Below are 24842 nucleotides of genomic sequence, written 5' to 3'. Positions count from 1 at the left end.
CTTCGCTTCAGCAGTTCCTGTGGAAAGTTTCTTAAACTTGCCTTTGGAACTCTTCGCCCCCCCGATCTGCTCACCAGCGCTCCTAGAGGCCGATACATCGGGAAATGGGCCTGCCAGTCCAGCGTCTCCAGGGCTCTGGCCTTCTGCTGAAGCTTCACACAAGCCCTTCAGCACATCCCAGGCAGCCCTTGCTGACTGTACACCCTCCAAATGAGGCTTCAGCGATGCATGAACGCATGCTCTGAGCATATCCAGCTCTTGTTGCTTTTTCTGCTGGCCGTCTTCCCAGCTAAGGGGTGGTGCTTTTGGCTCCCTCTGGCTTCCTTCCCAAAGCCCATGGACCAGGAACCAGCCCCTTATTCTTCTGCTCCAGGTTGCCCAACTTTTTAAAGTGAGCTTCTCCACCAGCATATCCTGGCTCTCTGCCATTTTCTCCCGTTCTCCCAAGGTGCCCCACAAGCTGTACTTACTCAGTACCAGCTGATTCCGGCTCCTGTACGTGGAGAAACGGCCCAGCTGCTCCGGCTCTCCCTTCCGTGGAGGAACGATTTCAGCTGCTCCCAGCGTTTAGCTCTGTCTCTCAGCAGCTCTCTTGCCTCTCGGAAGCAGGCAAAAACTCCCTCTGCTTTCTGGCATCAGGCTAGACTCACGGAATGCAGCTTCCAACCTCCGGCTAGCTTCAAAGCATTCCAGTAGCTCAAAGCCGACTGTTTTACGAGCGTTTACTGACCTTCCATAACCTGTCAGAGATAACGATCTTTGGAGCTTGATCGTTGAGCCGTGGCCTCTGATAGCTTTACGATCCCAATCAGTCATTTACAGCGTCCGGCACACTTCCTTCTCAGCTGCGCAACAAATTCTGCTGTCTCTTTAGCCACGGCTTCGCAGAGTAGCATACAGCGGTGTAAAGCAGTCTTTTTCTCCTTTTTCTCCATGCAAGCATACACAGACAGGTTTGTCTATTTACAGCTCTTTATTGAAACATTTCAGCCCATCGCTGCTTGCAGCCATCTCTCTCAAGACACACAGAGAGAACAACAGAAAGTACAGTCTCCTCCCAGACTCCTCCCAGCTTCCATAGCTGACGTCAGAAAGTGACGCACATCTCAGAACACTTAACCAGTTAAGTTCTGAACTCTCACAATCCTCACTAACACACCAACAGAACCGCGACCAGGAACTTTCTATCTTCTACCTAAAATACACAAACCAGGCAATCCAGGACGCCCCATCATTTCAGGTATTGGCACTATTACAGTGGGTGTCTCCGGTTATATGGACTCTGTTCTGAAACCATATGCCATCAGTGCTCCCAGCTATGTATGTGACACCACAGATTTTCTGAGGAAAATACAATCTTTAAATAATCTTCCCAACAATACTATACTAGCTACTATGGATGTGGAATCTCTGTATACCAACATCCCACACAACGATGGTTTACAAGCTATAAGGAACACCATTTCAGATAAAACCACAGCGGACTTTGCCACCAAACTCTGCCAATTTGTCCTTACCCACAACAACTTCAAATTCGGTGATGACCTGTTCCTTCAGATCAGCGGCACAGCAATGGGCACCCGCATGGCCCCACAGTATGCCAACATCTTCATGGCAGATTTAGAACAACGTTTCCTAAACTCCTACCCACTCAAACCTCTCTTGTACCTGCGATACATTGACTATATTTTTATCATCTGGACACATGGTCAACAGACCCTGAACACCTTCCACCAGAAATTCAATGATTTTCACCCCACAATCAACCTAACAATGAATCAGTCTATGCAAGAAATACATTATTTGGACACTACTATAAAAATACAGGATGGGCACATAGACACCACCTTATACCGTAAACCAACTGACCAACAAACATATCTACATGCCTCTAGCTACCATCCCAAACATACCAAACAGTCCATTGTATATAGCCAGGCACTACGTTACAGCCGCATCTGTTCCAATTCTACAGACAGAGACTCTCACCTAAGAGATCTACAGCAAACCTTTTTAGAACTAAAATACCCAACAGATGAAGTTAGACAACAGATCAACAGAGCCAGACTGATACCCAGAGAGAACTTGCTGCAAGACAGACCCAAAAAAGAAAATAACAGAACACCTCTAGTCATCACATACAGCTCCCAAGTTAAAACAGTACAACGCATCATCAGAGATCTGCAACCTCTCCTGGACAATGACAGTTCTCTTTCTCAAGCTCTGGGAGGAAGACCTTTCATTGCCTACAGACAGCCACCCAGTCTTAAACAACTCCTAACCCACAATAATACTACAACCAGACCTAACACGGACACTGGCACCAGAGCCTGCAATAAACCCAGATGCCAACTTTGCTGCCACATACACCCGGACAACACCATTACTGGCCCCAACAACATCACACATACCATCTCGGGACTATTTAATTGCTCATCGTCTAACATTGTGTATGCCATAAAATGCCAACAGTGTCCTTCAGCTCTCTATATTGGACAAACAGGCCAGACCTTACGCCAAAGAATAAACGGACATAAATCGGACATCAGGAATCACAAGACAGAGAAACCAGTAGGAGAACACTTCAATCTCCCAGGACATTCTATACAAGATCTCAAAGTAGCTGTTTTACTACAAAGGAATTTCAGAAATAGACTGGAAAGAGAAGCTGCTGAATTACAACTTATCACCAAACTTAAAACCATGGAGAAACCTGGTCTGAACAAAGACCTTGGATTCTTATCTCATTATACATGACAAAGCCATTTTTCACCTTTTCACCCCTTGCTTTTTCCTGTAAGACCTATTGCAGTCGTTAAGAGTCGTCAACAGGCTCATCACAGCTATCTGCCAATCACCCATTCCCACCACCCTTCTGAGTAATACCCCTCCCCACCTTCTCACTATATAGAAGGGTCTGGAAACTTCTGTTTCAGTGTATCTGAAGAAGTGTGCATGCACACGAAAGCTCATACCAAGAACTGACTTAGTTGGTCTTTAAGGTGCTACTGGAAGGAATTGGTAATTATATAATCTTTTTTAACCCCAGCATTCTCTCCAAACTTCACAATCCTCAGAATCATTCAAGAAGGCTCTTTGTCTTCTTTGTTATGCTGTTCCTTTAAGAAAAAAAAAGAAAGAAAAGGAAAGGAAAAGAAAAGAAAGAAAAGACAAGAAAAGCTTGACAATATCCATTTTCTGAGACTGCTCTGCCGCCCTTAACACTATCCCTACTAAGTACTGGAGGAAGAGTGAACCTTATGCCTGTGAAACTTTAAAATGGTATCCTTAATATACCCCCTCCCAATATTCAGCCAGGACCATATATATCCCCTTCTGTCTTTCACGTTACCAGGTTCATTCTTCTTTACGAAGCACATTCAGTTTTTATAATGTTTTTATAATGTATCAAGGGTTACTTCTTCCTTTCTCTCTGAATGCTTTGGACGTTGAGAGAACATTCTCTTGCCATACCAAGAACCAGTGGCATAGCAAGGTCAAGAGGTACCCGGTGCAGATATTTTTTTTTGTCAACCCCCCCAACATTGAAATGGAAATCTGTCAAAGAGAGCCACCCCCCCCAAGAAAGCGGGACACCCCTAGGCATGAGGCAGCTCCCTATGTTACCAAAAGCAATGCCTCAGCCACAGACTAGACCGTAGGGTCATCTAGTCCAACCCCCGCAATGCAAGAATCTCAACTAAAGCATCCAGGACAGATGGACATCCAGCCTCTGCTCAAAAACCTCCAAGGAAGGAGAGCCCACCATTTCCTGAGGGAGACTGTTCCACTGTCTAACATCTCTTGCTGTCAGAAAGTTCTTCCTGATGTTTAGTGGAATCTCTTTACTTGTAACGTGAAACCATGGGTTCGAGTCCTACCCTCTGAAGCAGGAGAAAACAAGCTTGCTCCGTCTTCCATGTGATGGCCCTTAAAGTATTTGAAGATGGCTATCATCTCTCCGCTCCTCTTCTCTAGGCTACACTTACCCAGCTCCCTCAACTGTTTCTTGGTTTCTAGATCCTTGATCATCTTGGTTGCCTTCCTCTGCACACGTTCCAATTTGTCAATTTCCTTTTTAAATTTGGGTACCCAGAACTGCACACAGAACTCCAAGTGTGGTCTCACCAAGGCAGAAGAGAGTAGGACTATGACTTCCCTATACTTCTTATTCTGTGAACTACCCTGAGACACCCAGGTATAGGGCGGTATATAAATGCAATTAACAACAACAACAACATTACTTCTGCTGATGCAGCCTAGAATAGTATTGGTCTTTTTTGCTGCTGCATCGTACTTTTGACTCATGTTGAACTTGTGCTACTGGCTTAAAAATTTTTGGGGTGTATCTAGGGGGGTATTGACAGGAGCCCTGGACCACCGTCTTCTCTCTCTCTCTCTCTCTCTCTCTCTCTCTCTCTCAGCAATCTATAATATCACATCAGATCCAATAGGGGCCAAATCCACTGCCCATAAAGGGTTACTGGAGTCACAGTGAAAAGCTTTCTGAAAAGTGTCCTTCTCATCTGGCAATGGAAAAAAGCACCATTCAATCTTAGTTTGAACGGCATGCATGAATGAAACAGCATGAAGTGTAATGTGTGAATGTAGCATGGAAACATGTACAATGCTCTTCTTGTCACATGCACAGATGCCATCACAGAACTAGAGAATTAACTCAAAAGGGCAACTCAGTGATGAAGGGAGTGCAGCGTGTTCAGAAGACAAGTGGTTGGTGCTTAAAAAAAATAAGCAGAAGAATACACAGGAGAGGATGAGTCTAGAGACACAATAGAAACTGCTAAAACTGCATTGTGGGGGAATATGTATTTTCCTCTCCTATTAGCAAAACTTACTGGGTTGTATCTAAAGTTTGCTTACTTGGGAATAAACGCAGGAAATCACTGGGACACACTTCCAGAGGGAAAAGAGGAAGACAAAATTGGGTGGCAAACCGCACTCCTCCCAGAGTTAAAAAAAATCAAAGAACAGAATAATGTGATTCTCCTCTCAGCAATTCATTTCCACCACCACCCCTTGAGTACTGGAGCGCAAAGACAAAAGAAGAATTTGTATTATCTGTTTTCCATTTGATCTTCTGGCTATCGCTCTAGCCCTTTAACACTGTCCACGCCGAGTACTGGGGGGAGAATGAAGTATATATATTGTCAGGGATGATTGGTGAATGCTAGCAGAGATAAGAGTCTGGGAATTCAGCCATATTTACAAGATTTATTGGTTTCTTCTTGCTATGTACAAAGAGCTCTGAGAGTCAGCCTGCATCATGGTGAGTCAGTTGCAGAGACTGAATCAGCTTTTGTTTTCTTCCAGCAAATCCACTTCCTGAACCCAACCCCCTTCCTTCCTCTGTTACGAGATCCCGGAAGTGGCTCCCCCCTCTCTGATTCATTGCTTCCTGACAGCCCTTCGTCACCCTCCTCATCCAAGGAAGTACAGCTGCTAAGCAACAGAGCCAGTGTGGTGTAGTGGTTAAGAGCAGTAGATTCGTAATCTGGTGAACCGGGTTCGATTCCCCGCTCCTCCACATGCAGCTGCTGGGTGACCTTGGGCTAGTCACACTTCTCTGAAGTCTCTCAGCCCCACTCACCTCACAGAGTGTTTGTTGTGGGGGAGGAAGGGAAAGGAGAATGTTAGCCGCTTTGAGACTCCTTAAAGGGAGTGAAAGGCGGGATATCAAATCCAAACTCTTCTTCTTCTCTTCTTCTGTAAGTCCCCATTCTCTCCCCCTTCTCAGCCTCCAATTCCCTGACATCCACCCCCTCCCCAAAGGCCCCCTCTCATCCTCAGACGGCTGCTCCCGTTTCACCCATATCAGGAGTCGCGGGAGGGAAATCTAGGAAAATGTCACCCTCATCTTCTGTATCCTCAAAAATGTCCCTCCAGCCCTCCCACACACCTGCAGTTTCCCAGCGATCCTTGAGATGTCCTTTTCCCCAGCCGTTTCCACCAACTTCTCCCCCCTCCCATTGTCCGATGGGAAACCCTCGAAGTCCTCTTCATCATCCGTCGGCCCAAACACCTGTTTAAAGAACTTACCCGGGGGTTTTGGTTTTTCAGGAAATAAATCATGGAACTCCTCCACCAGATACTGCTCAGTGATGCAACCTTCTGGAACCCATATGTTTTCTGAACTGGGCACCCCTTCCCAAGCCACTAGATACTCTAGTTGCTCCCCGTTCCAACGAGAGTCCAGTATTTCAGTCATCTCATTGCATTGCTCCCTTTCCTCTATTTCGGGCGATGGAACCGCCCCTTCCCCTCTACCCTGCCGGATGCACACTCTGTCCCCAACCTGGATGACCTCCCCTGGTCTCCTATGCTTGTCTGCCTCCCTTTTGTATACTACTTTGGCCCTTTCCAAATTCAACTGGAGCTGTTGATGAATCGCCTCCATTTCCTCTGCAAACTGTTCTGCGGCAGGCACACTCCACGACTCCTCCCCCCTTCCTGGGAAAGCCCTAGGGTGACACCCATGATTGGCGAAGAAAGGAGTCATCCCTGTGGATACGTTCTCCGCGTTATTGTAAGCAAACTCTGCCAGTGTGAATTTGTCCACCCAGCCGTTCTGTCTCTGACTGACATAACACCGCAAATACTGTTGCAAGACAGCATTTGCTCTCTCCGCCTGCCCATTGGTTTTGGGGTGCCTCGCTGTCGTGAAGCTCACCTCTACTTACAACAAACTCATGAGCTTGCGCCAAAACCATGAGGTGAATTGGGTCCCCTTGTCCGAAATCACCTTAGAAGGGACCCATGCAACCTAAACACATGCTCTATGAACAGTTTGGCTGTTTCCTCTGCCGTCACTGCATGTGAGCACGCCACAAAATGACACATCTTGGTTAGGAGATCCACCACCACCATGACTGCTGTTTTCCCCTTGGACCTGGGCAGGTCAGTGATGAAATCTACTGATACCACCTCCCATGGCCTCCCTGGTGTGGGCAAAGACTCCAATAACCCTACTGGAGCAGCCCTCTCCCCTTTGGCCCTCTGGCAGGTGTCACACCCTCTTACATATTCCCTCACGTCCTCCCTCACTTTAGGCCACCAAAATTCCCTAGTAACCAACAACATGGTTTTGTGTTGCCCAAAATGTCCTGCTGTGGAGCTGTCGTGAAGTTGCTTGAGGACTCTGGCCCTTAGGGATTCACCTGGAATATACAATGCCCCCTGATAGAACAGAAGCCCCATTTTCCTCAAAACCTCCCTCAGCTCCCCCCTTTTCCCTTAGCTCGTCCATCTTCTGCCGTGCAAAGGCATCGTCTCTGATCAACTGCATCAGTTCATCGTCCTTTACAAATCCCCCCCCCCAAGTCCACCTTTTCTTGGGAAACATGAGCCTGGCTACAGGAGGTCCTTCTTCCGCCAGGTACTCTGGTTTGCGAGACAGCGCATCCGCCCTCACGTTCTCCTCCCCTGGCACATACTAAATCCTAAAATTGAAGTTGGCAAAAAACTCTGCCCAGCGTATCTGCCTTTGGCACAGCACACGTGCCGTGCACCAGTACTGCAGGTTCTTGTGATCCGTGCACACCTGTATCTGGTGCCTCGCACCAACCAGGAAGTGTCTCCATTGCTTGAACGCAGCCACAATAGCAAGCAATTCTTTGTCGTAAATACTGTAGTTTAGCTCCGACTTCTTCAGCTTCCGGGAGAAAAAGGCACATGGCCGCCAATCCCCCTTGCCATCTTGCTGCATCAGTACCGCTCTGATGGCCTGGTCAGACACATCAGTTTCCACCCGCAGCGGCAGGTCGGGGTTGATGTGCAGTAGCTGCTCCTCTGATGCAAAAACCTTCTTAAGCCTCTCAAATCCCTCTTGCGCCACTTCAGTCCACATAAACTTCTTCTTCCCACGAAGGCAGTCCGTTATGGGCGCCGTCAACTGCGCAAAGTTTTTGATGAACTTCCTGTAGAAGTTGCTGAAACCCAGGAATCGTTGAACATCCTTCCTGGTCTTCGGGCTTTTCCATTCCACCACAGCCTTCACCTTCTCAGGATCCATCACCAGGCCTTTATCTGACAACCTGTAGCCCAGGAACTCGACCTCCTTCGTGTGGAACTGGCACTTCTCCAGCTTCACCCACAGGCAATGCTCCTTTAGCTTGCTCAAGACTTCCCACACGTCCTTCACGTGCTGCCTTTCGTTGTCAGAAAACACTAGCATATCATCCAAAAAACAAATGCAGTTACGATACAGCAGCAGCCCCAGCACATGGTGCATGAAAGCCTGGAAGCACAGGCTTCCACATTGCAAGCCGAAAGGCATGACGAGATATTCGAACGCCCCCAGCGGGGTAAACATGGTGGTTTTCCACTCGTCTCGTTGCCCTCTCGCACCCTGATGAGATTGTACTGTCAGTTAAATTCAGCTCCGATCCTCCGAGCTGATATGGCTCATCTTGGCTTGAGCCCAGCAGAGTATTCCCAGAGTCCGCAACGAAAGGATGAGGCAGGTATGGTGCTACATTGCTATGCTTTATTACTAAGCTATGCTGAGAGCATACAAATATACATCTTGTCTCTGTGAGAAGCAGAGAGTAACTCTGACAAATAAACGACAGAACAAAGGAAACCGGAAACCAGTGAATGTCACATCCCATCTCCTTTTCCCGTGGGAATCCAACAGTATCTGCACTGTGGAATGAAAACATAGTCTTGTGATTACAAGCAGCTGCTCAGTGAGAGAAACAGAAACTAACATGTACACCCCCCGGAGGTCCAGCTTAGTAAAAATGTTCCCTTTCCGCACTCTCGCCAAAACGTTGTCGATTCTCGGCATGGGGAAGGCCACGGGTTCTGTCAAGGAGTTGAGCATTCTGAAATCCACTACAAGTCTCTTCTCGCTCGTAGCTTTCTTGTCCACAAAGAACACCGTGCTGCCACCCACAGTTTTGGATTCCCTGATGAATCCCCTTTTTAAGTTTTTGTCAATGAAGTCTTTCAACTCCCGCATCTCTTGATCAGACATGGAATTCAGCTTCCCCACTGGCAGCTTGGCCCCCGGGACCAGGTTAATCTGGCAATTGTATGGCTGGTGCGGTGGTAACGTGTTGGCCTCCCTCTCACTGAACACTTCCTCCAAGTCTCAGTATTGCGGAGGGATTCCGCCTTTCCTTCCTATGCATGTTGCCGCCATCTTGGCCCCCCTGACCCGAGGTTCCCCTACTCCCAGGCAATTCTCCAAACAGTGTGCCCACCTGAAAGTCAGGGACCGCTGGTGCCAGAAAACCACCGGATCGTGTAAGGCCAACCAACTCATACCCAGAATAATGGGCGGACCAGCCAACGGGGCTATGTGGAAAGTGATGGTCTCGGAGTGTGTGGAAATCCGCATCCTCATGGGAGGAGTCTGATGGGTCACCTCCCCTCCCAAAAGTTCCCTTCCATCAATAGTGGTCACTTGCAGAGGAAAATCCAAAGGCCGAAGGTGCAATTGGTGCTGTGCAGCAAAGTCCCTGCTGAAGAAATTGGCACTGGCTCCTGAGTCCACTAGAGTGTGGACCTCCATCGCATGGCCATTTGGGAGCTCCAGCAACACCCTCACCACTATGCCCGGTTTGGGGTGCCCTGGTCAGTGCTCTTCGCTGCTGCTGCCTGGCTGTTGCCCCGGTTCACCACCAGCCAGGCCCTCCCATTTCCCTGCACCTGGGGCACTTCCTCTTCTCCCTGTGGCGTAGCCCCCACCATTCCCTGCCAGTTACGACGCTCCGGACACACTCTGGCAAAGTGTCCTGGCTTCTGGCATAAAAAACATTTATTGGCCGCCTGCCAGTCCTTTCCCTCCTTCTTGCTTGCCAGTTGGGCCTTTGAATGTTCCCACACGCGGGCTGAGTCAATTTCCATGGGCTCTGGCTGACTCTGACCTTCAGTAGCCTCTGCCGGCATCTCAAGAATGCAATCTCCATGGAAACGCCGCCCTCTGCTCTGTTTTCTCTCTAGCAAATGAGCCTCCTGTCTGAGACCCACTGCTAAAGCAGCCTTGGTTAGTGCGTCCATATCTTGGGGTCGAGGCCCTCTGGCAAGCTTATATTTCACTTCAGAATTCAGTGCAGCCTTAAACAGAGCCTGCACTGGTTCTGAACTCAAATCCCACCCGAGCTTGTGGACCAGCATGGCGAACTGGAACCAGTAACTGTGCACAGTCAAACTCCCTTGCTTCAAAGCCAAGAGCTCCTGCTGAGTCATATCAACTTGACTCTCATGTGTAAACATAATGTCCATCGCCTCAAAGAACTTTGCCAAGTCCTGAAGAGCATCGTTATTAGCTGCTATCAGTGGCCTGACCCAATCTCTAGCTGACCTGATAAGTGGTTAATTAAAAAAGCAATTTTCTGTGCATCGTTAGCAAAATCAGCCCCCTGCAGTTCTAGGGCATATTTCATCTCCATTTTAAATCCCAAATATTCTTGAGGGTCCCCGTTAAATTTACCCACCAGCATCGGCATTCTTCTTCCCAGCAGGTCCCCTCTCGCTTCTCTGATGCGCTCGACTCTCCTCCAATCTGATACGCAGTTCCTCCGCCCAAGCCTCCAGACAGGCGTTGCATCGCTGTAAATCAGCCAGTTGCTCCTCCATTGCTCTTATCTCTTCTCTCCTGCTAGCACCTGGCAACTGAGTCTCTGCAAGCTGTCAGGGATGATTGGTGAGTGCTAGCAGAAATAAGAGTCCGGGAATCCAGCCATATTTACATGATTTATTGGTTTCTTCTTGCTATGTACAAAGAGCTCTGAAAGTCAGCCTGCATCATGGTGAGTCGGGTTGCAGAGACTGAATCAGCTTTCATTTTCTTCCAGCAAATCCACTTCCTGAACCCAACTCCCTTCCTTCCTCTGTTACGAGAGTGGCTGGGCCCCGGAAGTGGCTCCCCCCTCTCTGATTCATTGCTTCCTGACAGCCCTTCGTCACCCTCCTCGTCCGAGGAAGTACAGCTGCTAAGCAGCAGAGGCTTATCTCTGTAAGTCCCCATTCTCTCCCCCTTCTCAGCCTCCAATTCCCTGACATATATTCAAAATAAAACTTCTGTTTCTGTAATTTTCTTCAGATAAAGTCCACAAGGAGATAGAAGATGTTTTAGGTTCTTCTAACACAATCTGCTATCAAGATAAGAAGAAACTGCCCTACACCAATGCTGTGATTCATGAAATGCAGCGCTTTAAATATGCCTTATTTATGGGGGTTCCTAGGCAATGTACAAAGGATGTGAAGATGCGTGGTTTTCTCTTTCCCAAGGTAAAGATGAGTGATACAACTGCACGCCTGTATCCCAAGAGTCTATGAGTAGGTTGCATATTCAGAGATGCCCCCAGCCATGCAGGAACTTCCTGTGTAGTCTAAAACAGGAGTTCCACCTGCAGACATGTTTCACTAGTGCTATTCCTAGGGCCATGTGGCACCTCAGAGGAGCATGCAGTGGCCAAAGGTCTCAGCGAGGCCTTTTTGAAACAGGTGTTGGGAGAGGCCCTGCTGTGTTTCTGCTTGTATAGAAATATTTTTTAAAATAGGAAAAAGTTGAGGATGAATATGGCCATTGTTAAATACCCACCTGTCCCCCCAAAACTCCATTCAGTTTTAACTCTGCAAAGATTCGTCCTGGGACAGTGAGGGAGAATCCTGGAATGTGTTGATATGAATGCATTCAAAGTTAATTCTTTCTTATTTGCAGGGGACTGCCATTCTTTTTGATCTGCGCTCTGTTCTTCTTGATCCAACACGATGGGAGACTCCTGCAGAGTTCAACCCGAATCATTTCTTGGACAAGAATGGACAATTTGTGGACAGAGAAGAATATCTGCCATTTGGTGCAGGTGAATGCAAAAGTCCAAGCTGAGTTGTGGTCTATAGACATGCTTATTGGTTGGCTTCCAGGAAATGACATCATCATCAGCAAGAGAGTAGGGCAGAATGAATGCAATATCCCCTTGGCAGGAGTGGCACTGCTGGTCAGCAGGATGGGGCAAGGCTGTTGATAATTTAGGGGATTTCTGGGTGGCTGATTTGGACTCACAGGTACCCAAACCCTTATGGGGTTCACACTTCACACTTGCCACCCCATTGCCCTGTCCCTGAGAGAAGTAACACTGCCAGCATCAGGGTTGCTCCCTGTCACACGTCACTGCTTGATGCATCCAACTTCTTTTCAGATGACAAGTCTAAAGCTCCCCCACCTCTTTTCATGGAATGTAATTTAGCCTGCTATGAAACTATACTCAGAACTGAGTCTGCAGTTAAACTATCCCACTTCCGTACTTCTTGCACTCTGAACTGTAAAGGAGGTTCGTGTATGTTCAGGTTTCAATTTTCAAAGAACCAAGGAATATTTTTGCACCCTCTGTGTCAGGAGCCAGGCATTGTTGGTTTCTGCTCTCTTCACTGTGCAGCGAAATGCTTGTCAGAAGACAATGTTTACATTCCACAGTCTGTGCTGTTGGGTTTTCCCACGGGAAAGGAGACTGGATGTGACGTACACTGGTTTCCTGTTTTTCACTGTTCTTTGCAGTTCAGTGTGTGTTGTTCTCTCCGTGCTTTAGAGGAGAGAGGATGCTTTTCTCTGCTCCGGCAGAGGCAAGATGTTTTTCTGTAATCTACCAGCTTTGAAAGGTAAATAAAGCAACTTAGAGTATGTGCACGTATTCCTCATCATTCCGCTGTGCACGGGACACTGCATATCAACAATACATGGTTATGGGCTCCAGAAGTCGAATCGGAGTGCCGGCAAAGGATCGGAATGCAGAGGGACAGATCGGAACGGAATCTGCTCTGCGCGTCAAGATGATTGATGAGGTATGTGCTACTGCTCCGGGCAGCCTGCCAGCTTCTAATTAATGGCTTTATGGCTGGACTTTGAACTTTTAAGGCCGTTTTGCCGGGCTCAAAGGAACAAGCTCCTATGCTGGGGAAATCGAAAGTAACTTTTAAAAGTGCTTTTGGACTAAAGCAGCTGCAGAAAATAATGACGCAGCATGATTTAAAGCAGCAGAGATGACGCAGAAGGCTAATGCCAGAGTCATGATGGCCCTTCAGGATGCTTGTGGAATTCCTAAGCTCAATAAGAAAAACTATGCGGACTGGGTTCTCTATGCAGAGGCTATTCTGCGGAAAGAGGGTCTGTTTGAAGTTATTACAGACACCCCCCCAGCTCCAGTTACAGATGCATGGCAAGCTAAAGATTCCAAAGCAAGGGGAACTCTTACATTGATAGTATCCCCAGAAGAGCTCTGTCTGTTGCGTGATAAGACCTCAGCCAGACAAATTTGGGATGCTTTGAGAGAGGCTCACTTGAGGACAGAAGCTGGATCCACTATGTTTTACTTTAACAAGCTGCATAATATGGCTCTTGCTGAAGGTGGAGATGTGCGTATACATCTGATGGAGATGCAGAATCTGAGACATGAGCTGCAACAGAGAGGACTCAACTTTCCAGAGGCTGTGTATTCCTTCATGATACTACAATCTTTGGGTTCAGGTTGGGAGTCTGTTGCGACTCAGATTGCTGTACAGCCTACTGCTCAGCTGACAGTGGACTATGTTACTGCCGTGATTCTGAATGAAGCAGATCGCCAGGGTGCTAGCTGCATGGGCAAGGGGGAGACTTCACAGACGTCATCCCATAGTGCAGTGGAACCACCAGATGGCGCCAAAGCTTTGAAGGCAGTGAAATGCTACTCGTGTGGACGTCTAGGCCATATGAAGAGGGAATGCAAATATCCCAGGGCCAAGACAGAGCAGCGCAGCGAAAGCTCATCGCGTGGAAGAGGCCAGAGCAAAGGCAAAGGTCCAGTGTCCAGGACAACGCAGCCCAACGCAATGGTCTCACGCTTCACTCCAAAAGTTGCAGAGGTCCAGAAGATGTCTAGATCTTTCTTCGTTGTTGATTCAGCGGCGACGCATCACATGTGCAACGATAAGCGACTGTTTGTGTCTTTTACACCGCAGGAAGGTGCGATTCACCAGGCGGATGACCACACAATCCCCAGTAAAGGCTACGGAACTGTTGTTCTTCACAGTTTGGACTTATTGATACAGAATGTACTTTATGTGCCGGATGCCAAACATAATCTGCTCAGCGTTGGACAGCTGAATAAGCGGAATATTGACGTTTCCTTTAAGAACAAAAGGTGCATCATCACAAAGAAAAATGATTATGTATTGTATGCTGAATATGTTGATCGTTTATATGTTTTGTATTTTGATGATGTTGTGCAGGATGACACTTGTTGCACTGCAGGTTCTAACAAAGGTTTGCATACAGAATGTATTCATGATTTTCATCGAAAATTTGGTCATTTGCATTTTGAGGCAGTATCTAAAATGCCTGCCTTGGTTGAAGGTATGACTATTAAACCCTGCAGGTACCACATGAAGTGCAAGGCATGCGCAGCAAAAAAGGTAAAAATGGCTGCGAAAGGTAAGGTGTCTAGTAGGCAAGCTACAGAACCATACCAGGTTGTTCATGCTGATTTGGTTGGATCACTAGCACCCTCTTTGGGTGGAAACAGGTACTTCATGGTTCTCATTGATGCATTTTCCAGGTATATTTATGTGTACAATCTTAAGCAGAAATCAGAGGCTTTTCCTAGGTTCAAGGAATTCTGTGCTTGGTTGGAAAATGTGCATGGTAAGAAGATAAAAATTCTTTTCACTGATTGCGGGGGGGGATTCACTTCTCAGCAGTTTGGAGCTTTTCTGACTGAGAAAGGAATTCAACACGATTTGTCTAGTCCTCGCTCGCCATGGCAGAATGGACTTGCGGAACGAGCAAACCAGACATTGCTTCAAGGGTTAAAAACCTTGCTGCATGATGCCAATCTTCCAGAGAGTTATTGGGCCGAAGCTCTCTCATGTTTCACTTACAGTTATAATCGCAGGTTATCTTCAGCGATTGGTTGTACCCCGTATGAGAAGATGTTTGGCAAAAAGCCATACATCAAACACATGAAAATTTTTGGTTCTGACATGTGGGTTCACTCACCACAAAACTCCAAGTTAGACAAGCGTGGATTGCATGGTATCTTTCTAGGTTATCAGAAAGGGTCTTACAGAATAATGATGACTGACTCAAAGGCAATTAAGCTCACAAGAAGTGTTGAGTACAATGCCAAGTGGGGGGAGAATGTGGGAATTTTCCAATGTTATCCTGATGACAGTGATGAGACTGAGGATAGTCAAAAGCAACCACAACAACCCACACCCACTGATGAAGGTTCTGATTCTGAGTCTGAAACTGAATCGGGTGATTCAGAGGATTTCAAGAGTGCGAAAGCCTCTATGTGACCCTCTGAAAGCTCTGATCAAGAATTGGAGGAACCATTGTTCACAATAGGTCACTTTTCTCCTAAGAAGGAAGAGGAGAGTATTGAAGACCTACGGCTAATTCGCAGGTCACAAAGAGCCACAAAAGGCAGACCTCCAAAGAGATTTGCTGATGAATTTGCTAAGATAGCAGTAACAGCTGTTAAAAGCTCCAAGAAGGTATATGAACCTTCAAGTTTCCAAGAAATCCAGGATTTGGATTCAAAGGAAGCTGAGCCATGGTTAAATGCAATAAAGGCTGAGCTTGATTCCTTGGAAAGGAACAAAACATGGGACCTAGTTCCAGTAGTTCCAGGAATGAAACTGCTTGGAAGCAAATGGGTCTTCAAAGCGAAGACTGATCAAAATGGCAAGATAGTCAGACACAAAGCCAGATTGGTAGCCAGAGGTTTTGCACAAGTACCAGGTGAAGACTATCACGAGACCTACTCACCCACAGTGAGGTATGAGAGCATTAGGCTTATGCTCAAGCTAGCTGCAGAGGAGAACCTACACATTAGTCACCACGATGTGAATACAGCTTTTCTGTACGGATCTCTAGATGAATCTCTTTATATGCTTCCACCTGATGGCGTACAGGTAAAACAGGGATTTGTTTGTGCTCTGAAGAAATCCCTTTATGGTCTCAAACAAAGTGCACGGTGTTGGCACACAAAACTCACTGAAGTATTGTTTTCTCTAGGTTTTAAGCAAGGGAAAGCTGATCCATGTGTATTTGTCAAAGAGGAGGGGCAGAAGAAACTGTATTGCTTGTTTTATGTTGATGATCTTTTATTCTTTTGGAAAGATGTCACAATGTACAATAACGCCCTAGCTCGACTGAAAGAGCACTTTGACATGAAAGATCTTGGTGAGGTAAACAACTACCTATCTCTGGAAATAGAGAGAGATCAAGATGGTAACATTCTAGTACACCAGTCACGGAAAATTGCTGATGTGTTAAGCAAACTAAACCTGATGGATGCTAACCCTGTAGACACACCGATGATAACAGGTTATCAGGTAGATGACACTGAAGAAGCATTTTCTGACACTACACTGTACAGAAGTGTGCTAGGCAAGCTAAACTTCATTGCCAGATGTTCAAGACCAGACATTGCTGTTAGCTGTAATTTGCTAAGCAGACAAGTCAACAATCCTACTGTTAAGGATTGGAAAGCTCTGAAACGCATAGCGCGGTATTTGAAAGGCACTATGCATTACAGACTGAGATTTAACAATCAGAAATCTGGTGGTCTTGAAATATTTGCAGATGCAAGTTTTGGAAGTGACACTACAGACAGGAAAAGTACATCTGGAGTTTGCTATATGTACAATCAGGGTCTATTTGATTGGTCATGCAAGAAGCAAACAACAGTTAGCTTAAGTACTTGTGAAGCTGAACTGAATGCACTGTCTTATTCACTTAAGGATTGTGAATGGTTGTTACAATTGTGCAAAGACATGAAAATTCCTGTCAAATGTCCAATCCAGGTTTACCAGGACAACAAAGCATGTTTGGCTTTGCTGAATTCTGAAGGTTGTAAGCAAAGCACGAAGCACTTGCAATTGAAGTTGCAACATGCTAGGGAACGTATTCAGAAGGGACTCGTAACGGTGTCCTATATGCCAGGTAATGAAATTCCTGCTGATGTATTGTCCAAGATTGTATCAAGGGATCAACACTGTACCTATGTGCAGAAGTTGGGTTTGTACTGATATTGTACGAACACGCTGCCCAGTGATGTTCACAGAAAGGGGGAGGATGTTGGTTTCTGCTCTCTTCACTGTGCAGCGAAATGCTTGTCACAAGACAATGTTTACATTCCACAGTCAGAGTACTGTTGGGTTTTCCCACGGGAAAGGAGACTGGATGTGACGTACACTGGTTTCCTGTTTTTCACTGTTCTTTGCCGTTCAGTGTGTGTTGTTCTCTCCGTGCTTTAGAGGAGAGAGGATGCTTTTCTCTGCTCCGGCAGAGGCAAGATGTTTTTCTGTAATCTACCAGCTTTGAAAGGTAAATAAAGCAACTTAGAGTATGTGCACGTATTCCTCATCATTCCGCTGTGCACGGGACACTGCATATCAACAGCAGTTGTCTGCGCCTTGCCTGCAAGTATTCAGCAGACATCCTCACTGCTAACTTAAATGCTCCTGTTGACTTTTGAATACGAAGAATTATGCCTATTCAATCGTTGACGGGAATGTTATAAATTTAAAAAAGGATTGGTTCATCTTTAAACGGTTATGCAGTATTGTTTAACATGTTCTTGTTGGTGTCAAGGCAAAAATAGGTGTATAGAAAGGAGAATTCCTTGGCTGCCAAGATCCAGGTTTGGGGCAAGTACTTTTTGGTGAGAGAACCTCAAGAAAGATTTAATATTACAAACATGTAGGAAAGGAAAGCATGGAAACATATGCTTTAAAATAGGCCCTTGTGGGTTCCTTCCAAAACTTCCCTCTTCCCCTACCATAGTAAAAGCCCACACATTTGCTTCCCCACCCCCATCGTTCAGCCCGGACACTGAAGTCCAGTACCGAGGGCCTTCTGGAGGTTCCCACACTGCAAGATGTGAGGTTACAGGGAACCAGACAGGGAACCAGACAGAGGGCCTTCTCGGCAGTGGTGCCTGCCCTGTGGAACGCCCTCCCAGCAGATGTCAAGGAAATAAGCAACTATAATACTTTTAGGAGACATCTGAAGGAAGCCCTTTTTGGGGAGGTTTTTAATGTTTAATGCTATATCATGTTTTTAATATTCGGTTGGAAGCTGCCCAGTGTGGCTGGGGAAACCCAGCCAGATGAGCGGGGTATAAATAACAAATTCTTCTTCTTCTTCTTCTTCTTCTTCTTCTTCTTCTTCTTCTTCTTCTTCTTCTTCTTCTTCTTCATTATTTCACTTTCCTATGTCTAGTTCTCCAAAGTATTATACAGTATAGCATGTTTTATAGCTGCGAAGTAATTGACAGTGAAATGTAAATTATTACTCAGTTGCTGACTTTCCCATGTCTCCTCTTCAGGGGCTCGCATTTGTTTGGGAATGCAGCTGGCAAAGATCGAAATCTTCATCTTCTTGACCAGCCTGCTGAGAACATTCAGCTTCCAGCTGCCAGAAGGAGTGAAAGAACTCAATCAAGAGCCTTTACTAGGGACTACAACACATCCCCATCCTTATAAACTCTGTGCTATTCCCCGTGGCAATGCAAAGCTCTGATTTTGTTTAAAAGCACCATTTTCCTCTCAGTGTCCCTCTAGTCCTACTTTACTCAAACTTCTGTCATTGCTTAAAGCAGACGCTTTCCCCCTTTTATTGTAAAACCCATCTCATAATATTCAAACCGGATGGCAGCATGCTGTTGGCCATGTGAAGGTGTCAGTTGCTTGCACATTTATTTTTGCTGTTTCTTAATAAAAGTACGAAGGCATCAGAGGAACTCTGCTGGACCAGGCAAGATAGGACCTGTCTAGTCCTCCACATATCTGTGGGAAGCCTCCAAACAGGAAACTGAACGCAACAGCACTCTCCTCACTTACAATTTCCAGAAAGTGATATCCATAGCCACAGTGTAGGCAGAACATAGCCATTGTGATTTGTACCCACTGATAGCTTTACCCTCCATGAACCTATCTGATTCTCTTTCTGAGCCATCCAAGTTGATTAGAATCACTACATCTTCTGGGAGCAAATTCCATAGTTTAATGCTGCAGAAATGTTGTATTGGTCCTCACTTGAACTTAATGAACCAGAAAGGGCATGAGTCAAGCATATGTGTTATGGTCAGAAGTCCCTTTGCCAGGGATCAATGAAGGTTTTGATAGCATAGCTAGATATATCAGCCAAACACTCAGAAGTAAAGGCCTTGGAAAAGCTACCTCCATCTATGTGAAGTGCTGCTAGTAAGCTTTTCTCATTTGTACTACTGACTTAATAACAGTAATAGCAATAATAATAATAATAATAATTCTCTTTCTCTTTCTTGGGCAGCAGCTGCTACATTAATTTTTTTTGACAAAGTGATAATAAATAAATAAGAATAAAAATGTGCACTCAACCCCCGAGACCATTCCATTGTAACTATCCAACCTCCCAAAATTTCAACACCTCTTGTGATAGTTTGACCCCTTTCTGTTTTAGCTGCACAAATTCTACAAACACCTTCCATGTCTCCTGTATATTCCCCGTCTTACCTTAATAGCATGTGTTAATTTATCATTAATAGCTATCTTAAGGGCTATTGCCATGAGGTCCTGGCTGAGGGCTTCACATGGGCATTTGCACCAGGCCTTTTCCATATGCAATTTATTTCATGAATGTATGGTACATATTTTCCCAATGTTTCTGGCACAAATCAGTCTTACACTGGCCAAAATTCTAATTGCAATTCATATTAATCAGACTTCCAATCATCTGAGTGACACATGAAAAATGATTATAATTTTCGACTGTAGCACATGACTTGGGATCACATTCCAAGGCTACTTGGACATGGTGTCAGAACACTTACTCCTTTTTAATAAGAGAGTATATAAAGAGAGAGAAATGTTGATTTCTCTGAGGAAAGCAAGATCTCCTTAGAGAAAGAGTGTTGAACTTAACCAGGAATCCTAAAAAGTATCCAGGAGAAAGAGAAAGCAAGAGAAGGATGGAAATAGGGGCATTTTTTATTGTTCTGCTGGTGGTTCTTCTGATTCTGCTTTTCCTGAAACAGCTCTGGTCAAATAGGCACTATCCTCCTGGACCTCTCCAGCTTCCTCTCATTGGAGGCATGTGGCAGATTGGGGTGAAGCTTCGTGATGATACTTTCATTAAGGTACTTATTTCTAACTCAGTCTAATATGAACAATTGTTTTATCTATTTCCCTTAACAACTATGATATTTCAGCTTAAACAATAGTAAGGGTTAAAACAGTAAATGTCATGGCCACAACCAAGTACAGAATAAAATGTGATGAAAACCCTACATTTACTGAAACTGAATTTAATTAAAAATCCCCCAATGTTCCATTGCAAGAGTGTTTGGGAATACAGCTGGGAAACATTGAAATGTTCATCTTCCTGACCAGCCTGCTGAGGGCATTCAGTTTCCAGTATACCTGATGGAGCTTCTCCACCACCATCATTCTGCCTGGACACCGAGGTCCAGTGCTGAGGGCCTTCTGGCAGTTCCCTCGCTGTGAGAAGCCAAGTTACAGGGAACCAGGCAGAGGGCCTTCTCGGTAATGGCACCCACCATGTGGAACGCCCTCCCACCAGATGTCAAAGAGAAAAACAGCTACCAGACTTTTAGAAGACGTCTGAAGGCAGCCCTGTTGAGGGAAGCTTATAATGTTGAACAGACTATTGTATTTTAATATTTTGTTGAAAGCCGCCCAGAGTGGCTGGGGTATAAATAATAAATTGTTGTTGTTGTTGTTGTTGTTGTTGTTGTTGTTGTTGTTATTCCAGCTGCCAGAAGGAGTGAAAGAACTCAATAAAGAAGCTGTACCAGGGGCTACAGCACATCCTAATCCTTATAAACTCGGTGCTATTCCCCACTGCAACACATAATAAAATAGGAAAATATTAGGGGCAGCACCTCTACTTCCTTCACTCAGCAACCCCTTGGCTACTCTTGACACATGAACCCCCTAGAATTTCCCCTTCCCTTCCCATCTCATCCCATGCAGCTACTGAGGTCTCTTTTCACCTTTGCAGCTCCATTTCTGAAGCCACTTCTCTCTTATTTTCTGCAGCTCTGCTTTGCATCCGTTTTCACCTTCACCCCATCTCCTCCTGTTCTTTTGCCTCTGCTTTCATCTTCATCCCTTTCCCCATGCCTCCTACTCCCTCCTTTTGGGCAACTTCCTTTGCATCCCCCCTTTTTACTCTCAGTCCCTTTTTTCCTCCACCCTCTCCTTACTTTTCTCTCCCTTACACACAGATCATTCCTATTCCCTCAGGTTGTCCTCTCTCCCTCTTCTGCAGTTCCCCTTTCAACACATACTCCATGTTGGTATATGCATCTCTGGGGCATTGAAGGCTAAGAACAAAACTGTCAACTTGTTCAGTTGAAGAAGGTTAAGTTGATTGATTCAGTTCAGTTTGGTTCAGTTGATGGGTACTGTACATTTATGGGTGGTTGCTTGTTAATAAAATATTTCTTCTAAATCTCCACATTGACCCTGGAACTTCATGTTGAAGGCAACACTCCATGTTGAAGGAGTGACATAGATTGTGTGGAGACACTATGGGATATTTGATGACTTCACATCCTTTATCAGTCTCACAGGAGGCAGCTAAGGAAGAGGGAGAAGTTTAAAGCTGTCATCCCTCCCCCTATCCTTTCTTTCAACGAGTAAAATGGAGGTGGGGGCACTGAGGTGACTGGTTCCAAACAACAGCTCAAGGAAAGCAGGAATGGAGAAACACTGAGCTTTTTTAAAAACAAAAACAAACAAACAAAAAAAGAATTTTAACAAGGTTAAGCAGTACAGATGAGTACGACAAAGAAATAAACACTGATAAGCTAACACAACAGGGACACGGGTGGCGCTGTGGGTTAAACCACAGAGCCTAGGACTTGCCGATCAGACAGTCGGTGGTTCGAATGACCCGGAAGCTGTACGCCGTCTCCCTCGGCCAATAAAGTGAGATGAGTGCTGCAACCCCAGAGTCGGTTACGATTGGACCTAATGGACAGGGGTCCCTTTACCTTTACCTTTAAGCTAACACAACAAAGCCTTTCTAATTCCCTTTTCATTGCATTCAAACCTTTACCTTTACCTTTAAGCTAACACAACAAAGCCTTTATAATTCCCTTTTCATTGCATTCAAACCTTGTCGTTTTTTACAATAATTTTTATTAATTTTTCAATTATATATCTCAAAATAAACATTTTACATACCGTTAGATATCCAGTGATTTCCCTCCTTCTTCTTCCAAGGTTTATTCTGTTTATCATTCATTCCTGCATATTTTACTATGATCATTTTGATCAGTCCTCCATTTTTACATCACTCAAAATTAATCACACTGCTGATTTCATATTAATGCTGCCAGCATTTTCAGCTGTGAACAATTATTTTCCATACGATTATCTCTTATATACACCAAATATTTACTCCAACTTTCACGAAACTTCTTTTCATCCTGGTCTCGTATTTTTCCCGACAATCTGGCCAGTTCTGCATAATTCATCATTTTAACCTGCCATTCCATAATAGTAGGTATTACATCAGTTTTCCAGTTCTGGGCCAACATAGTTCTTGCTGCTGTCGTGGCGTACAGAAGAAGAAGAAGAAGAAGAAGAGTTTGGATTTGATATCCCGCCTTTCACTCCCTTTAAGGAGTCTCAAAGCGGCTAACATTCTCCTTTCCCTTCCTCCCCCACAACAAACACTCTGTGAGGTGAGTGGAGCTGAGAGCCTTCAAAGAAGTGTGATTGGCCCAAGGTCACCCAGCAGCTGCATGTGGAGGAGCGGAGACGCGAACCCGGTTCCCCAGATGATGAGACTACCGCTCTTAACCACTACACCACACTGGCTTTTTATCCTTCTTTTTAATTTCCCTCCCTGTCAATCCCAATAGAAAGGCTTCGGGTTTTTTTTAGAAAGGTGTACTTATTTTTTTTTTTAAAGTTCATTATAGATAGATTTCCAGAAGCCCTTCACTTTGCCGCAGGTCCACCACATGTGGTAGAGGTCTCCCTCCGCCTCTCCACATTTCCAACACTTCCTATTTTTCATTCTTTACATCTTTGCCAATTTTACCAGCGTGAGATGCCATCTATATCATTTTCCAAATGTTTTCCTGCAATGCCATACACGCCGTAAACTTCATATTTACATTCCATAATTCATGCCACACTTCTAATTCAATATTGTATCCAAAGTCAATGGCTCACTTAATCATGGCTTCTTTTATCTCCTCATCTTTATTAACATATTCTTAATGTTGTAGATGTGGTGCTAAAAGTCCCTTAAATCAGTTAAAAACCAAAAAACCAAAACAACAAACTCTTTCAGTGCTCCAGCTTTGCAGCCCTTTCCCCCCACCCTTGATTCCGATGGCAGTCTTATATTATTTACCTTGGTTTCTTCAAACAGCTTGTTTTCATGCAGGACAGCAGCTAATTCCGGAGAAGACTCCCCCCCCCCCCCAGTGCACCAGTCAAATTATTTCCAATAAATAAAAACTAATCCATAATTTGTTTGGTTGAACTGCAGGAAATTTGTCTGCTGTAGGAGCACGTTTGAGCCCAGCGACTGTGGCTCGACCTTCGGGGCCACCTGGCTCCTAATGGAACCAGGCAGACCCGTTGGGAGCACGTTTAGGTTGCAGTGGGACCCTTTGACTTCCTGGCTGTACCCAGGATCTATTTTGGAGTATCCGTTGCCCCCGAACCTCTCCAAAACAGCTGCTGAAAAGACTGCGTTCGAGCTATGAAGGCGTTTGAATGATTTTTTTTAACTAGCACAAAAATCCTTGCAGCAGTCGGAACAGAAGGGGGAGGCCACGCAATGTTTGCAATTATGTGATTCCCAAATGATCTTTTCTTTCTTCACCTCCCCTGCAAAATGAAAGAATCGCGTGCATTGTGATGCTATTCTGTCTGATACTGGGGAAAGAAAGGGGAGCCAATGATTTATGCTCAACAAAGGGCTTTACATTGTTTTTGTATAACCTCCCCTCTCAACCAAGGTTAATGGATGCTAATTTAATCGTTTTTGGACTGGACCAGGAGTGGAGGAGAGAGAAATTTGGCAAGAAGAAGGACTGCTAATTGCATCTGGCAGGAGTTTTGTTTTTGTGACTTTGTTTTTTAACTGTGGATGAAGGAAAATAATTCCCAGAATTTGAATGAAGGAGTAAGTGGAAGTCATCTTGTCAGGGAGTTATTTATAGCCCAGCAAGTTCTTGTACAATGGAAGGAATGTTTTCGAAGGAGTGGAATATGAATGGACAAAGGAGGTTGACAATAAATTATCTCTACACTCCAGGTCAAGGGACGTGGGTGGTGCTGTGGGTTAAACCACAGAGCCTAGGACTTGCCGATCAGAAGGTCGGCGGTTCGAATCCCCGCAACGGGGTGAGCTCCCTGCTCCTGCCAAACTAGCAGTTCGAAAGCACGTCAAAGAAGAAGAAGAAGAAGAGTTTGGATTTGATATCCCACTTTATCACTACCCGAAGGAGTCTCAAAGCGGCTAACATTCTCCTTTCCCTTCCTCCCCCACAACAAACACTCTGTGAGGTGAGTGGGGCTGAGAGACTTCAGAGAAGTGTGACTAGCCCAAGGTCACCCAGCAGCTGCATGTGGAGGAGCGGAGACGCGAACCCGGTTCCCCAGATTACGAGACTACCGCTCTTAACCACTACACCTCACTGCAAGTAGATAAATAGGTACTACTCTGACAGGAAGGTATACGGAATTTCTGTGCTCTGCTCTGGTTCGCCAGAAGCGGCTTAGTCATGCTGGCCACATGACCCGGAAGCTGTTGGCTCCCTTAGCCAATAAACCAAGATGAGTGCCGCAACCCCAGAGTCTGT

At 45.4% G+C, this 24842-nt stretch overlaps 2 protein-coding genes and 1 long non-coding RNA gene across 3 annotated transcripts in view; 2 read left to right on the top strand and 1 right to left on the bottom strand.

Moving 5' to 3' along the window:
* The window catches only part of LOC309342208 (cytochrome P450 2J2-like), a 45340-nt gene extending 26782 nt beyond the window's left edge, over positions 1-18558 (top strand). The window contains exons 7-9 of the mRNA XM_081862602.1: positions 11069-11256; positions 11690-11831; positions 18336-18558. Of these exons, the coding sequence (XP_081718728.1) occupies positions 11069-11256; positions 11690-11831; positions 18336-18529 (524 nt within the window). The 3' untranslated portion in view covers positions 18530-18558. The remainder of the gene's footprint in view (positions 1-11068; positions 11257-11689; positions 11832-18335) is intronic.
* The window catches only part of LOC309342399, a 157119-nt gene that overhangs the window by 48510 nt on the left and 83767 nt on the right, over positions 1-24842 (bottom strand). The gene's annotated exons all lie outside the window — the stretch shown is intronic.
* Positions 19858-24842, top strand: part of LOC309342748 (cytochrome P450 2J5-like) — a gene marked incomplete at its 3' end in the record, with an annotated part of 35409 nt that continues 30424 nt past the window's right edge. The window contains exon 1 of the mRNA XM_081863575.1: positions 19858-20126. Coding sequence (XP_081719701.1) covers positions 19959-20126 — 168 coding nt within the window. The 5' untranslated portion in view covers positions 19858-19958. The remainder of the gene's footprint in view (positions 20127-24842) is intronic.

This window comes from Podarcis erhardii (genome assembly GCF_964252035.2).
Source record: "Podarcis erhardii genome assembly, chromosome: 5".
In the NCBI taxonomy this organism is placed as follows: Eukaryota; Metazoa; Chordata; class Lepidosauria; order Squamata; family Lacertidae; genus Podarcis; species Podarcis erhardii.
Note: the sequence above shows the minus strand (reverse complement) of the source record. Positions and strands in the feature narration are given on the sequence as shown.